This window comes from Thermobia domestica, chromosome 3 (assembly GCF_964235325.1).
Source record: "Thermobia domestica chromosome 3, izTheDome1.hap1.1, whole genome shotgun sequence".
In the NCBI taxonomy this organism is placed as follows: Eukaryota; Metazoa; Arthropoda; class Insecta; order Zygentoma; family Lepismatidae; genus Thermobia; species Thermobia domestica.
In genome coordinates this window covers 127,744,689-127,762,292 of record NC_137456.1, presented here as the reverse complement: position 1 = coordinate 127,762,292, position 17,604 = coordinate 127,744,689, and the positions used below count along the sequence as shown (strand labels likewise).

At 36.1% G+C, this 17,604-nt stretch overlaps 1 protein-coding gene across 1 annotated transcript in view; it reads left to right on the top strand.

Annotated features, from left to right (window-relative positions):
• The window catches only part of LOC145680722 (uncharacterized), a 69,920-nt gene that overhangs the window by 33,866 nt on the left and 18,450 nt on the right, over positions 1-17,604 (top strand). The window contains exons 5-8 of the mRNA XM_081751665.1: positions 2,088-2,225; positions 4,744-4,865; positions 12,458-12,582; positions 15,162-15,259. Coding sequence (XP_081607791.1) covers positions 2,088-2,225; positions 4,744-4,865; positions 12,458-12,582; positions 15,162-15,259 — 483 coding nt within the window. The remainder of the gene's footprint in view (positions 1-2,087; positions 2,226-4,743; positions 4,866-12,457; positions 12,583-15,161; positions 15,260-17,604) is intronic.

Here is a 17,604-nt window from a genome sequence, read left to right as displayed (position 1 = left end):
GATCAAAAACGCGAACGTATTAGATCATCGCAGGTGATTTTACGGCATTTTGCGAACTCCAAGGACGATTTTTTTGAATCGGCTTGTTACCCAGGATGAAACTTGATTGCATTACTTTGATCCGGAAACCAAACAGCAGTCATGCGATTGGCGCCACTCAGGATCTCCAAGGCCCAAAAAATTCAAAGCACAAAAGTCCACAGAGAAGGTGCTTGCCTCAATATTCTGGGATAAGGATGGTGTTTTGCTCTCAGACTACCTTCCAAAGGGCCAAACCATAACTGCAGAGTATTACTGCTGTCTGCTGGCTAAGGTAAAGGACGCTATTAAAGAAAAACGCCGGGGAAAGTTGACACAATGCTTCCGTCCACAAGGCAGGCAGAACAATGGATTTTCTGAGGGACATAGGGTTTCAGTGTATTGACCACCCACCTTACTCGCCAGATCTTGACCCTTCTGATTATTATCTGTTTCCAAAACTCAAAACAGCACTGAAAGGACAGAAATTTCACAGTGATGAAGAGGTGATAACAGTTGCGGAACTTTTTTGCAGACCTTGAGTTTTTTTGAGGGGTTGGAGAAGTTGCATCATCGAAGTGCCAAGTTTGTTGACCTTCGAGGGGACCATGTTAAATAGCCTCACACCTTCATGCCTGCAGCTCAAGTCCTGGGTCGGGCCGAGAACTTATCAGCCCACCCTCCCATATATATATATATATTAATTTTGATAAATAGGGTATATTTAAATAGATTTGAAGAAATCAGTTAAATTCCAGTTCATTTCGGTGAAAACAAAAATAATCCTCTAAATCAGTGGTAAAAAAGTGCTACTGTGCTACTGTTACCACTTCCGTTGTTAATAATTCCTCAGTAAGGTGATGAATCAGAAATATCCACTGTCAGGAAATAATCAAGGTATACGAAACTGAGTATAAACAGTTCCATTCATTTAGGAACTTACATATACATCAGAAAAATTATATCAGATAAAAATTTCCAAGTTGTACTCTTTTCGAAGGTACTTAATCAGCGGTGACTGAAGGAGTGACAGAACATCAATTCAGTGGTAGAGCGCAATAGTGTCTTCTATTCCGCATGTTGGGCTTCTGGTGAACAAATGCATTTGTCATTGTTTCCAGTCTATATGAATTCATTGCTGTTTTTAGATATTTTTCCGCTTCAGCAAGATGTCACGGGAAATGCATGGAAATTTCTCAATTCGGGGGAAATATATCGGTAGTTACAGTGTTATGTCTTACTTCTATTCATTGTTTCTCAAGTTTTTTTTTTACTAGTATAAATGTAATCAGTAATAAATTACAAATTCTAGCAGTGATTTATTGTCCCCTTAATTTGACATCACTCCACAAGTGCTATGATCGCGGTGTTCGTATATATTTTGATTAGTGTGTTCATTTCCTCAATATGGTGAACATTTGTTGACTGATTATCAAGTAGTTAAAATAGTGATTTATTAGTTGTGAAAATAGAAGTACGAGGGAAAATTTGTTGAGCATAAAAATAAATTTATATCACAATGAATTTCAATTTTATATTAATTTTTAAAAAAGTTAATGTAGACATTCTGTTTTCCGAAGAATTGTTACATATTGATTTTCTTACAACTATTACAAAATTAGCCAGTCACAACTATTCCTAAACGAAAGATAAACTTATAAATTAGAATTATTTTAAATACAGGTATATGGGAGTAAGGTAGTAGAAAGCTCTATCCATTTGTGTGGAAAATTGTTTACAAATGGGGTGAAAAATCAGAAAAGGCTAATGCAACAATTTATTAACAATAGGGAAAAATATCAAATAAGTATTAAAAACTCAACACCTAAACAGAAATAGTTTATTTAACAGAAGAAGAAGAAGAAGAATATTATCATCAAAATATTGTTCCTGCGAGAAATATTCTTATGATGGTCTCTTTGTACGTCAATACCACTGAATTAGATTAAATTTAAAGCAAATCTTGAGCTTTGTATCCAATGGATATAATCTGATTTTGAAGAGTAAAGATTGCGGTGATAAATACAATCAGTTTTATTGTACATATATATTTTGTCTTTCTTTTGTAGTCTGGAGAATTCGTGATACTGAAGTCTGATGCAAATGATCCAAACCCACCACTTTGGAGAATTGATGGAAAGACACTGTTGCAAAAGTATGAACCATTTGAAATGAATGGGAAGACATTGCATCGAAATATATCTACTGTAAGTATTACTAAGAATTACTGTGTTGTCTACTGAAAAAAAAAATGCCATCTAGTATTTTGCCATGTAACATGTAGCAAATTAGAAAATAAAACACTATCGATTAATGGAATATTGAGTTGGTACGATTAAAATGTCCAGATGACGTGTTACTTTCAAAGGGAAAAAACATGAACAGGTGATCTGTTTAAGTATTCTCCGGCTGCAGCCACACATTTTCACCATTTCTCAGCCTCAAGAGGTCTCTGACAGCTCGCAGCGATGTTGCCACTCTTCATATGTCAAAGCTTTTTTCACTACATCTCTAATAGTAATTTAATTAATAGTGTAAGACAGAGTGACCGTGATTGGTAACCCTAGTATCAGAGTAGGGGCTGCATTTTCCCTCCGCATGTAGTAAGAAACGTCAGAGACCATCTTTTGTTTGTCCTGCTATAAATGGCACAGGCCTTTTAAGTCTTTTTCTGTTGTGCTTGTTCTATTAACTTGCTTTAGTTCTGAAATTTGCCACCATCATAAAGAACTGACAGTGCAGTAGTTTCCACAATCATGAAACAAGGCATGTGTTTTTTGGGAAGCTTACTAGTTACTCCTAATAGTTGGGATTGAAGTTGGTTAAATGTCACGTTTTCCACTGGTCTAATTTAATTCTGGTCCAGTTTGCAATGCTGCAAACCAGGGTAGCCATCTGCTTTGAGACATATTGCTTTCCTAAATTTACCTCATATGTTCTCTTGAAGCAGCAGTAATGGCTGCTGGGGCCAGTGGCATATAACGCATTGTGGGTTATAACCCATTCACCATTGTCGGTACTCTTGCTGCAAACTACAAACTTTAGATATTTTATCTTTGATGTACATTAGCTAAATGGCATTCAACCTGAGGTACGAGATTCTTTCGAAATAAGGTTTTACAAGATTTTGGCTAGTGTTATCTTTAGCGCTAGCAAAATACATTGCTTGTCCTCACAAGGTGGTGATATCTATTATCTCTGGGCCCATATCTGGTACGTAGTTTGTCAAGTAAGATCATGCCCTCGCTCCTTTCAAATGATCATTCTATTTCTTGAATTTAGTTAACATCTTGAATTAAACTAAATAACAGAAACCGTTGAAGAGTTTTACTTGACGTATATGCCATTTCTTTCATTACTAAAGCACAAGCGTGTGTTACTTTTCAATCAGAACTTTAGTATTATCTTGGTGATGTGGGTATATATTTCCGTCCACTTTAGAATTAAATTTATCATTGGATGTACTATTTATGAGACTTCATCATTTTCCTTATTAGCCTCTTCTTCACTTTCCTTGTATAAAATACTTCAATCATCTTCCTCAACGTTACTCATATTATCATCCTTGCTACTGAGATATTTGGTAGCCATCATAAATAGACAAGATATTCTATGCAGGTTACGAAATATGTAGCTATAGAAGCACGAGACGCTAACGCAATATACTGTTCAAAAGTATAACCAGATGCTGAAAACACCAAAATTCAAAAGTTGTATAATTTAGACTAAGTAACATCATTCAAGAAAGGAAAAAATGACTATCACCAGAAAATATACCTCTAAGTGTGTTTGTGTAATAGGCAAAAATAAGTTTTAAAATAGTTATTTTGGATTAAAAAGAAATTTTGTCAAAAGCAAAGATGAGTTACATCTACTTACAGGGGGACGTCAAATCACCCCACGCCAAATAAATTTCGTGTATGAAAATAAATGAATATATAGTAGAAAATCAACAACAGTGAACATTACATTGAAACGAACAATATAAAATATCCAGTATTTTTAGGGAACTTTTTATCCTGGAAAAGAATGAAAATTTGAAATTTCCGGTAAAATTGACCTCCCTGTTTCTCTTGTGGTATTTCCAGCGCTATGTCCGATCAGTACATTTATGTTTGGAAAAGTGTAGAAGAAAATTAATGGTTTAATTTCTCATGCTTTTAATATGGATGTTTCTCTTAAAATAAGTTTGCCCAAACTTCTTTCGTGGGTCATTTCTATATTGTCATTTCTTTGAGCGATATTAAATTCAGGTACTTAAAGAAAAAAAAAAAAAATATTAGTACTACTAATCTTGTAAAGTACTAGAATATTTTATCCATATGAGAAATTTACATTGGAAATAACTGATCAGTTGTTTGCTTAAAAGAAATACTAAATTTTTAAGTAGTGTAAAGTAGTAATATTTAGACCATTATAAACATGAAATTTATTACGTTTATTGCTCATTTGCGCTTAATATACTAGTAGGTATCGAACAATGTTCGTATAATACAAAAGAAGCAGATCGCTGGACTGGAGTCGCTTTCCGGTAAATGCTCTAAAAAAGGAACTACCAGCGACACGTCCAGTTTTCTGGAATAAAACAACAGTAGGAAACTGGTCGTATCGCTAGAAGAAGAAGTCCATCCGGGAAGCGAAAGGTCTGGAATTAAGTCGTTGCCAGTGCAATAACCAGTTTTTGTTATTCCAGTATTATTTACTTTATTATTATTATTTTAACAGTATTCAGGATGGACACCCCAAAATAGGCATCTGTATATGGTCGTCCCTGTTAAATTTAAGGTTCAGAATAGGATGGAAACGATAGTTGAGTTTCTTCGAGAGCAGATGGTATTGACTGATGAGTAAGTAATTGAGAATTTTACCTATAATTTCACTTTATTAGTTTTCGTTTATTTGTGTGTGCATGCATGTGGCAAAGTATGAGGATTGGAATTTTAATTGTGGCAACATTGTTGCATATATATCATAAATCGGAATCAATGCCTCTTGCTTATACCGCATGTTAAATTGATATTTATCCTATTTCATGTATGGATTCTCCTTAAGCGCTGCGTCCGTGTAAAGTCAATCCATTCTAAGTGATCAAGCATGTGCCGCTCGACCATCTCCAAAAAAAAAATATAATTTTTTCATGAATGTTTATCCTATATAAGAATACTTCAAAACCACAATTAATTATTTTTTACAACATCGCATGGCGTCGCCATTTTGCGTTTTCTCGATTTCAGGCGTTTACGTTATTTTGAATAACTCTGCATGTATTTGTCCTACCAAATTGAAAATTGCTGCTCGTCTTCAACTCGTGCAGAACTAAAACTTTGATCTCTTAACATTTTTGCCTAAAACCACTTGAAAGGGGTGACATCAGGGCCTACAGTAGCAACATTTTTGGACATTGAAGACATGTTTGGGAAGAGGAAGCAACTGACGTAGAGGTCTGAATTTGTATGTGCATGTAGTACGGGGTCATAAGTTTATACTCAAAAATTTGTAGACCTGTAGCTCCACCTAAAGGCCTGAAAAAATATCTTAAATTTGTGAAATTATGCCAATTTGACATATTTTACTGTCCAATATGTCCAATGGGCCTGGATTAAAAAAAAAAAAATTGAAATTTTGGGAATGGTTAGCACTTTAGTATACAATAACACACAACAAAGCGCGTTTTGTTTTTGAGCACAAGGGGGTCAAAGTATTAAGGAATGACGTCATACTGTAGGAGGTATTTTCTTCACAAATTCAACTGGAAATTCGGTTGTTGTGATGTAAAATAAAGTAGGATGAATGATTAGTCCAGTCAAGGTTTTCCCGTCATTGAATGTAGATTGAACACTCACTCGCTGTAAACACTGACTGGGGAATGTAGATCAAATGAAAGAACATTTTCCCGCATGAGTTGACAGTTAAAACAAGAATAAACATGATTGAATATCGTTGATATAGCAAGATGCTACGGACTTTTTGTCAAGTGTGCATTTTGACTTTTCTCGCCTTCTGCTGATAGCGGCATTCTTCATTAGTGCTGCTGTGTGTGAGATAAGACAGTGAGTCAAAGATGGAGAAATGAAATGATCGTGAGAACCTTGACTGGACTAATCATTCATGAGAACCTTGACTGGACTAATCATTCATCCTACTTTTATGTCACATCAACCGAATTTCCAGTTGAATTTGTGAAGAAAATACCTCCTACAGTATGACGTCATTCCTTAATACTTTGATCCCTTGTGCTAAAAAACAAAACGCGCTTTGTTGTGTGTTATGGTATATTAAAGGAGTAACTATTCCCAAAATTTCAGTTTTTTTTTTTTTTTTTTTTTTTTTTTTAATATCCAAGCCCATTGGAGATATTGGACAGTAAAATATGTCAAATTGGCATAATTTTGAAAATTTAAGATATTTTTTCAGGCCTTTGGGAGCAGCTACAGGTCTACAAATTTTGTAGTATAAACTTATGACCCCGTACTACATGCACACACAAATTCAGACCTCTACGTCAGTTTCTTCCTCTTCCTAAACATGTCTTCAGTGTCCAAAAATGTTGCTACTGTAGGCCCTGATTTCACCCCCTTCAAGTGGTCTTAGGCAAAAATGTTAAGAGATCAAAGTTTTAGCTCTACATAAGTTGGAGACGTCCAGCAATTTTTAATTTGGTAGGACAAATACATGCTGAGATATTCAAAATAACGTAAACGCCTGAAATCGAGAAAACCAGGGTGTCTACTGGTCATGAAAGTCATGAAAAAGTCATATATTTTGCTTAGTGGTCATGAAAGCCATGAAAAAGTCCTTTATTTACCCAGCTGGTCATGAAAATCTGAAATCTCAGAGTATATTTTTATACTTCATACTTTTATAGCTCATCCTGCATGTACTGAAACAGTTGTATCAGGTCAGTAATTGTGAGAATTTCCCCCACCAATTAGTGCTGGCTAACTGGTATTTTACTGTCTTCCTAGCTGCTCCCCATTTCATCTTTTATCTCTGTAATATAGTAACAAATTTTTACTGTCCAACTTTCTGATCTGCTATTTCTTTACTTCCAAGAAATGTAAATTGTGTATTTTTGGGCCTTTAGACTTATGCAAATAATATTATTCGTTTGAGTTTGCAGATTTTAAATTTGATGATCTATTTTTTTAAACTAATTTCTTTTATAATTTGTTTTGTCTTTGAGCAGTTCTCTGAGTGCTTAATTTCAGACAAATTTCTGCTAGATGGATAATTATACTCAGAATTAAAACTTCAAATACAGTATTGAGTGATTCACTGGTAAGAGCAGGCCCGTATTTAGGTAAGTGCTATTCTGTGCTCGAACACAAGGCGGCAGAATTTTAGATTCTTTCTTTAAGATTCACAATAAGTGATATTTAAGACTAGCAACCCGCATAGTTCCGATGCACCACTGATGGTAGGGGTTTATTATTACTAATGGTAAATTTTTATCGCCATGGTCATGAAAATTTGAACAAAAAGGTCATTAAAAGTCATGAAAAAGTCATTAATTTACTTTCTGGTATTCCAGTAGACACCCTGAAAACGCAAAATGGTGGCAGCCACTGCGTCGCCATGCGATGTTGTAAAAAATAATTAATTGTGGTTTTGAAGTACTCTTATATTGACTTAATATTACTGAACAAATTAGATTTTTTTTTCTTTTTTGTAAAGGTCGAGCGGCAATTTTCCTTTTTTCTCGATCACTTAGTATGGATTGACCCTGTACCAAGATGAGAACAATAGGGTTGGATGAAGATTGAATGTGCCCTGGCCGTACAGAACTCCAGTGTCATCAAGAACTGTGGAGCGTGTGGGGACTTTCAGGTGGATAGAAAGAATGGCATGGTGGATAAAATCCTTCAGTAAGGCGTGCTGAAGTTGCAACCTCGGCCGGATCACCATGGTGTCAGTGAAGAGAAAGTGTAGGCTTTTTGGCATGTTGCTTGAGACCGATCGACACCAGACGATTCATCAGTATCGCATACCTGACCAGATTTATTTTATACGACTGTGGTTCATATTCCGAAGAAATCCTAATCATGAGACAAATCCCATTGCAATAGATTCCACATCATGTGACAAAAATGAAAAATTGACTACGATATGGCTGTTCGAACCCACTTGGAGCACGAAGAATAATAATTCGTATGCCATATCATTATAGTGGATGAGACATCGGCCAACTTGTACGAGCCAAAAATGGAACACCAATCGAACGAGTGAACCACGAATATCAAACGTTCCATCATAATCCAGCATTGTAAAGGTTATCTAATTTTTGTTTGCGGTTTCGATTTGCGTTAACGTAATGCCTACCAGGATTGGCTGGTTTAAACCAAAAAATGAAAAATGTTCGTAAAAGTGTAACTATTCGTAAAATCTTGATGAACACATATTTGTGGGTTATCACGTTTCACTCCCATATATTATTCCTACTATATTCAGACCTAAATTCCCCATTCTTTACTCAAAGAGATTATATTACAAAAGCAACTTTTTTTTTTATGTAACTTTATGGATGTTTCTTTTGTGGTTTTTTTTTATAGTCTATTATTATTGTTATGCAACAAAAGGAAAATTCTAAACATTTGTTTCGTTTTAATAATGTTTACTATTGATAAACTACATCGAAATGCCGTACTTTTTTGGGGAGGGAGGTCATACAAAACCCACTGGAGGCAATTATTGAAATAACAAGAATCTTTGGTAACTATTTACGTATAAATGGGTCATGCCAAAGTGGACTCAAATAATTCGTATCTTTATTCACTTTTCTTACTGATATGCAAAGTAAGTCGTTATATTTCTTTAACTTGGACTAATAAAAGTCGTAGTGAACTGACTTGGACAAAATTAGTTCTTATGTACTCTATAGTACTTTGAAATTGTCCATATGTAATTCTGTATAATGGTTCCACTTGTGCAATTGTTTATCTTTTTGTCCTTCTCTCCTAATGTCTCTTGACGATTATATTAACAAATATGTAAAGATCAGTCAACGTATTTTTATCAGGAGTCCTTCGTGAGTGAGTCGGCAGACGTATCGCATTTGTGGCCAATTGGTCCCGGTTTCGAGTTCAGTGGAGGACAATTTCTCTTGGATGTAAGCTGAGAAGCGGTTTGGATTCTGCTTTAAGCTTATGTGACCCCTTCCAGCATAACCCGGTTGTTGCATACTAACACCAAGGCGAAACAAGCTTATTTCTGTTCATATGGGATATAAATACATAGAGCAAATTATTTAAACCAAAAAAACCGGGTTTAAACCAAAAAAAACCTGGTGTTTTGGTTTTTTCAATAAAATCCATGGTTTTTGCCAACCCTGATGCTTACCATACTTTAGGGACACCGTAAGTGCACAGTGTAACTGTTCAGTTCTGGAGCATATGAGAGGTTGTCGGAAAGTTTTGTCATAATGAGTTAATATAGACAAAAGTGTTGAGTTTTATGTACTTTAAGACTTCTGTACATAATCTCCGTGCAGAGTTACACATTTCTTCCATTGTTTTTTTGAACTGTCAAAAGTCGCCATTGTTGAATTCTGCAGATAGCATAGATAAACATTCCTCTACCTCTACTTTGACGTCATATGTGTTCCTCGAAATGGGTTCATCTGTAGGAACAGGGAGAAGTCATTTGGTGCCTGATCAGGAAAATAAGGTGGTCTGGAAATATTTTAAAGCTAAATGTACTGTGTTCTACTGACGCTGCTTGGGATGCATGCTTGGTCCACTGTCCGCAGACATACTAATCCCTTTACTGAGCATACCGGGAGTACCACCCTCGTGAAGGTAGTCTGTCGAGATGACCACCGAAGGAAACCTCATCTTGGTCTAAAAGATTCAACAAGTGCTCGACATATGACGCCATATTTGTTTCTGAAAAGGAGTCAGCAAATGAGAAACCCAACATGCTAACACCTTAGACATGTGTAATTCTTCATGAATTATATTACACACCCTACCTTAACTGAGTCTGCTTTGCTACATGATGTGGATGATTATTCGTCAGTCTTCCATGATCAACTCTTCGATTTTCCTCATTGTGGCGGTGGCGTCCTTGATCGATAGATGTCCAGATATTGGCTTACATGTGAATGGTGTGGACATTCCTCTTCTACTTCACGACAGTGCGGTAAGATGGGCAGTCACCACAAGCTTCTTTTCATCATGATTTTCCTAGGTGCTGTAAACTTTCAAATGCGACGGATGTAGCGCAAGCTGTGATTGATTTGTTCACTCGATGAGACTGGAAAATCACCACGCATCCAGGCTTATCTCCTGTAAATGTGGTTTGATTTCTAAGACTGAAAGAACCATCTCGTGGTGATAATTTCGAAACTTCCAGATATTCTTCAGGCAATAGATCGTTCCGTTCTAACGAAAAGGCAATCCATGTAGTGGAAAACTCCCTCATCACCGCGAATGAAAAAGGCACCCAGCTCATGTGGCTCGGATTCCACGTTAATCAGTAGTCCACGTCTCATATAGCCTCGCTGCTGAACGGGACGTTAAACTCAAAATCAACGAGAAAAAAAAAAAAAAGGCACTCAAATCAAAACTGAAGATCATACTCATTGTATTATTTGATACCAATGGTCTGTTCTTGATTGAATGGATACCATCAGAATAAGCAGTATTATTAGTAGGTTTTGGTGAAGCTGCGAGAGCGCGTGAGAAAGGAAATACACCTGTTGTGGGAGAACAGTGAATGGATTATGCATCACGACAATGCTCCTTTGCATACTGCTTTGACTGGTAAGCAGTTTCTGGTAGCTAAAAAGACTTCAGTGTTGGAACACCCATTTTATTTGTGGACACCGTGAGATTTTTCTTTTTCCGAAAGTGAAATTCGCCCTCAAGGGAACTAATTTTCAGACTGTTGGAAGAGGTGAAGCAGAAAACGGCAGCGGTACTCAAGGCGGTGACACCTGAAGATTTCTACAACTGTTTCCAACAATCAGGGTGTTTATCGGTCGCGAAAAAGTCACGAAATCAGAAAATGGTCATGAAAGTCAAGAAAAAATCACGAAATTTAGCTTTTGGGTGTCGATTTTATTATTTATTTTTTTTTTTTATCTGTACAAATACAACTACAGACTAGAAAATTTTGCTCTATAAAACATCAAAATTCACCACAAAAAATGTCTGTGGTCGGCTTTAGACGCTACCAAATCGCAAGCAAAGCACGCTTCTATCGCTTGTATGAAAATTCGGCTTAATTCGCAACCAAATTCGCTCTTAAACATGCTACGAAATTTTATGGTTTGGTAAAGAAAAGGTCACGAAAAAGTCACAAAATTGCATTTTGGAATTTTAGTAGACACCCTGAACAATGGAAACTGTTTGCAAACGTGTATAGAGAGGAGAGGAGAATACGTTGAAAGAGATCAACTTTAATTTGTAAGTTTGTGACAATAAACCGTACTTGGCACCAACGTTATTTTTTAGCCAGACCACGTATGTACTTTGAATAGCCTCGTATCCGCGAGATTTTTCGGCATTTTCCCCTTTCTCACCATTTTTTCATTATCATTCACTTGCATTGGCTTTTCGTCGTCTTAGGTATAGGTCATAGTTGCGGGATGTTAAACTCAAAGATACTATTTGATTTTGGCATTTTCATGGTAAGAGCGAACTTTCCAAGTTGCAATATTCTCAGATTTAATATCTTTGTATTTATTTAAGCATAAATGGAAGCGGAGAAGCTCGGTGGTAAAGTTCTATCACAGAACAAAATATAGAAAAAAGATTTGGACCCTTCCGCGAATTGATTATCACATAGGCAAAGAAGGAAAAGTACCGTATATTTCTGAATCCAAAACAAGGTATTTTGTTGCCACAACTCGGGCCCAAAAATATGGAGTTGTTTTCCTTTCGTGACATGTGATATGCTATTGAAGGCGATCTTTTATGGAAAGAAAATAAGGTAACAATGACAGTGACACTGAAGATTCAGTAGACATTGGAGTTCTGCATCTGATTTGATTTTTAGTGTAGTTTCATTGTAAGTTCTGATCGTCTTTGATTTAGAGTTGTTGAGTAATATCAGACTTTTTGTAATGACCGCAAATCTAACAGTACCCAGGGAATTTACAATGATAAAAGTGGTCATAAATTGAAAGTTTGTGCGTGTAATAATGTGTTCAATCTGTGACAACAACTAAATTTTGTGCAGTTTTGGTTTGTATTGTTCAGTTTCTATTTAATTGTGATGCCAGTACACGTCTCCAACGATTATCGTTCTTTAAGGCAGATTACGTTCATCAAACCAAATCCCTCTTACCTTCTTCGAAAACATTAGCAAGTTAAGGAGAAAAAAATGTTTTTTTTTTTTTTTTTTTTAAATGTTTTGTACTTGCTTGCATATATTCTGATTTAGAATTGGATAGGTGTTCAAAATTATTCCTAATGACTTTGCTTGTCTTATTTTGCAGAGAATTAGTGGAGCGGTCATTGAAAGAAACAGAACAGTATCAGGATAACTTTGAAGTATATATCCAGACGTTAATATCGCAAGCTTTAGATTCAAACTTTATTACTGAAATTTACCAAGAGAAGGGTAAGTTGTTTCTTTACACTTGTTCAGTAGTATATCTTTTCCTGAATTGACTTCATTCGAGAATGACCAGTTACTTCTTACGTCAAGATTGTGATTTTCATAGATTTTAAGTTCTGTTAGATTTAGTCAACGATAGGAATGTAAAATAATAGCCATTGGTTTCAGTGAAGATACATATTTATTTGCTTTGCGCTTTTGTGGTTGCAGTAATATAATTCTTAATTCTTTTCGCTAATGTGAAAGTATTCAATCGAGATAACATGAACTCTCTGTAGCTAGTGGATGCTCAAATTTATTGGAGAATTTCATCAGTTCACATTCAAGTATTAGAAACTAAAATTATTGTAATTAACGCAGAATTATTGTATGCGTATAGTAGTTTAGGCATAAGCATAGCATTTATTATAAATCTAATGTGAGAAAGAAGCATCCAATCAGGATGGTGTCATACGAATGTAAAATTGAGGATTATCTTGTTGTTATAAATAAGTTAAAAATAATAAAAGTGGTATTAAATCATTAGTGTAAATGCAAGATTGTTTTGAAAACTAATTCTTTTAAAATTTAATGAAACCTTCCTTGTTGAGGATGTTGTAAGTACGTCACTGAAAAGAAGTGCTATGCAGTTAACGCACCAAACGCTGGAAGAAGTAAATACAGCACAATACTATTGCTCCGAAGATTTCAACAGTTCCAAATAAATGTTTTGTCGTGTCTTTCTGCTCTACTTATGGACAACTTTCTATATGTTACGCATTACATCATTCTTCGAGATTTATTCCTGACAGCCAATTGATGGGTACGAATCAATAATGCACTACCCTTAGATATTTCTCTTCTCGCCTTTAGCTTGCTCAATGGTCTTTTTAGATATCAGTGGTTTCAATTCAGCAGATCGAGTAAAACTAGCGAATAATTTATGCGATTATTACAGTTTATAAGTGCCACGCCTTTGTCTCTTCTTTTACACGCAGATTCGATCAAGGCTCAAAGAATGACAAATTGTCGAAAGACTGGTAAGACTTTGAGAAATCCATTTTAATTAGGTTTATATACAGTGTTGAAAGCGCATCTCGGAACGGTCGCTTCTCTGATCTGGCCAGAAGTTGGCACAGAAGAAGAATGGAATGGTAATAGTGATACCAACATATAGCACCAATAGGACACCCCAAATATGTTGTACAAGGTATTCAAAAAAGTATAGTACTTATCCTAACACCATATGTAACCACCACGAGTGACCATAGAAACAGCTTTGTGGGCGATGGTCGTTACTGCCACTTCAGGTCTCTCACGTACTCGATACGGCCTAAGTCCGAAGAACTAGAGGCGGGAGAGAAGCGTATATTGAGTAGAGTACGCTGAATTACCCTTGCGGGAAGAGTGGGTCTTACAAAGTATCCAGTTAAAGGCAGAGGGCAGGATTGACAACGTTACTAATGTTCGACGCACGAGTCATATTCCCCTGTATTAAGACCAAAGATCAGTAGGATGTGTGTGTAACTTGCTTGCTAAACAATAAATTGTGTAGGGTTCGTGCGCTCATATAAGGTCCACGGCTCTGTACTTGTGGTCGCCATCCTATCAGTTAAGTGTCCTAAATGCTTCTTTTGTCCAACTACCTGGTGCATCGCAGGAGTATGGAGGGACATCCGCTGTGATAACTTTCCGCTGCCTCACCATCGTATACTCTATTGATGTACCACTAACACATACATGTTTGCTAGTGTTCTGACATTACAGATGCAGACTGTAATCCACGTACAACGAAATCGCATACGTAGTTTTACTGTAGTCGTCGTGTTGTTTCGACGACCTACGAGAATTTCGTTGCAGCATTCCCTTTTCACTTTCTGTGAAGGAAATTTCGTTTGAACCAGATTATGTACGAGATGGATTGGGAACAAAAGAATCCGGAAGGGGAGATTGAAAATGAATGGCAAGAAAATAGTGAGAACATAATCACACACAAAAGGGCAAACCATAAGCACTTTCCTCTACTTATAAGATGACGTTACGTACCGTAACTACTTTTCTGTAATTTTTATTTTCTTTCTTCCCTCTTCTTCTATGTGTTGGAGGGAGAGAAACAAGTATTTATTCAAATCTCTTATAGTAGGAGATACCCGGGTTTGATTCCCAATGGGAGCTCGTAGGGTGAAAATCCCACACTAAGCTGTAGATCCACATCTGATAGCCTCATTGATGAAAGGGTTACTGAACTCCAATCCAGCCAATCAACCAAATTCGTATAGTTTTACATTTTTAAATCTGAATTAGTTTTCACTATTTTCTGGCAGTACCGGAGGAGTGTTCCAGGGCAAAGTAACTCTTTTCTAGTATTTTGCTTACATTCTATGTTATAAAATTCGTTAGTTCACCTGCTAATAACATTTCAAATACCATAACTAACAGAATAGATAGACCTAATTCTGCTTTGGTCATGCGCGTACTAATTGTATATAGATAGTAAGTGCATGTGATTAGCAATAAGACACAAGCGACTAATGATTGTTATATTATTATAAACGTCTTCAGAAAAGTTTTTCATACAATATGATGATGGCGTATCTTTTCAGACGAATATTTCCTTACCAGCGTCACAAAAGTAGATGAAATTACAGATGAAAGGAAGAAGAAGTTGATGAACGTAGTAAAATGGAAACCAAATCTTGAGGTAATGATGGAAATATTAATTAGTTTTCTACTTGCAGTTTTAGTTTTTAGGAGTTTGAATTATTTATTTATTTATGCCTTAATGGTTGCTTGTGTATATATTTTTTTTTTTTTTTATTTCTTGGGCCGCGGTGGCTCAGTGGTAGAGCGTTCACCTCTGGTGCTAGGGGTCCCGGGTTCTATCCCAGCCCCCGCCAAGTGAACTTTGTGGTGGACAAACACCGTGTGCGTGGGTTTTCTCGGGGTTCTCCCGTTTCCTCCCACTTTCTTCATTCCACCATTTCATTCATTACTCATCTTCACCGTCTCCTTTAGCCTAACCGGCATAACCGTGGGACGTAAAACTCAAAGATTTCATTTTTTTTTTTATTTCTTGATTTCTGTACTTATCGTTAACTATAAATAAAATATCCATGTGGTGGTCGATCAGAGAAAACGTGGACACCTGAATTTCCAGGATATTTGCAACATACCGAGAAAACAGGGCGAATTAATACCCAAGTGCTAGAAATCAATGTAGTTCAGGAATTGAGATTTCCATTTTCCACATAAATAGCGTACTGCATATTGAGTCTAGTTGCACTTAATATAATGCTTGAGAGCTTCAGGTCTTGGTTTCACATATTATTGTCTATTCTGTAAGTACGGTGTGCTAAGTATTGAGAATCAGGCATATGGTAAATGTAAGTAATGCTGCAGTGTTTGTCGCAAAGCAACACGAGAAAGTAAACGTACCTAAAGAAGTAAGTCAGTGGAAGAAAATGAAACTGTCAGGTGGTCCGCCAGTTATTATTTGAAATCGACCATATTATTTTGAGACTGTTTGCACCCATTGAAATATGTTACCCACAAATAGATGGAAAAACACTGCTGGCGCATTCCTAGCCTAAAAAGTAGCTGACAGGAACAGGGTGTCTACCAGTCAGCGAATTTGTAGGGTCAGGGAATTTCATTATGTGTCAGCAAAATTTTTCCCAGGACCTCTATAATGGAAACTAGCCGAAGTCCAGCTGGGGCTTCGCCTCAAGACCCTCGCGCTAGCTCGGGCTACGGTCTCGCACCTCGTAAACCTACAAGCATGCCAGATTTCGTCATTATGGTCCTACCGGAAGTTCCAACATTTTGGAGCGCGGAATATGTGCCACTGAAATAACATGGGAAAGGTTTTTCAGTTTTCCATAAAACCCACTTCTTTTTTTTTTTAACTTAGATAACGCTATCAGAAACCTTGGCCTCCCAGCTGTCCTTTTTTCCTATATTTTGAAAATTTGTGCATATTTGTCCTATATTTTAATCTTGTCCATTATTTCCTGTATTTTTCAGTCATTGAATTATTAAAAATACAAGCCAAGAGCAGTTGCAGTGGTGATTTAAATTGCTATATATTAGCAATAGGCTAAATGTGTCTTAGTACTTTGTTCTCATTAGTCACTAATTCTCACTATTTTTTTTTTTTTTTAATTTGCTTTTTCCTATCCTCCCATGTTTACTCATTTTTCTTTGTTTCCTATGTGCTTGTTCTTTCCCAGCGAAGCTTAACTGAGGAACCTTGTCATGCTCCAGTTTTTTATAACACAGGCTGTATCAGCGTTTTCTTTCAGCAGTGTTTGCAGCAGTATTGGCTGGCCATTGAGGTGTTGGTATTTAAATTCTATTATGGTGTGGTGACTAAATAATAAAAACAAATAGGAATGGAAAGGGTGGCTGTGAGGGGTGAAGAGAGGCCACTAAAATAGTCATAAATTGCAGATAAGTGAATTGTTTCGTTTGTATTATACATTTGTAGAATATTGCATAAGCATATAAACAAAGATGAAAACTTACAATTCACTTTAAATGTTATTTTTCATGAGTTATACTAAGAAAAAAAAGCGACTGAGTCAAGGAAAATTATAATTTTGTCAGAGAAAGTCAGGGAATTTGATTATGCTTGTTTGGTAGACACCCTGATGAATTACTAAATTTCGTAGAAAGAAAAGGCACTAGTTCGGGAGCGAAAAACGTAGGAACAGAACTTCAGTAGTTTTCCATTGGCATAGTTTTTTCTTCACTACTGGTCCAGACACAGGAGTAGCAACAAATTTTCATTTATTAGTGTAATCTGGAATTTTTTAATACACGCAGGGCACATAGCGAGTCACTTTTTTTTAACTAAAAGTTACTTTTTTCAAGTTGGTCAGTAAAAGTTTTTTTTTCTTTTCTTCAAATTTGTCACTAAAAAGTTACTTTTTTGGGAGGTAAAGTGACTTTTTCGTGTGATTTATGTTTCTCATTGGCAGTTTTCTTTAAAAAAAATATATATATATATATATAAATAAATGGAAAAAGGCAAACTTGTTACTCATT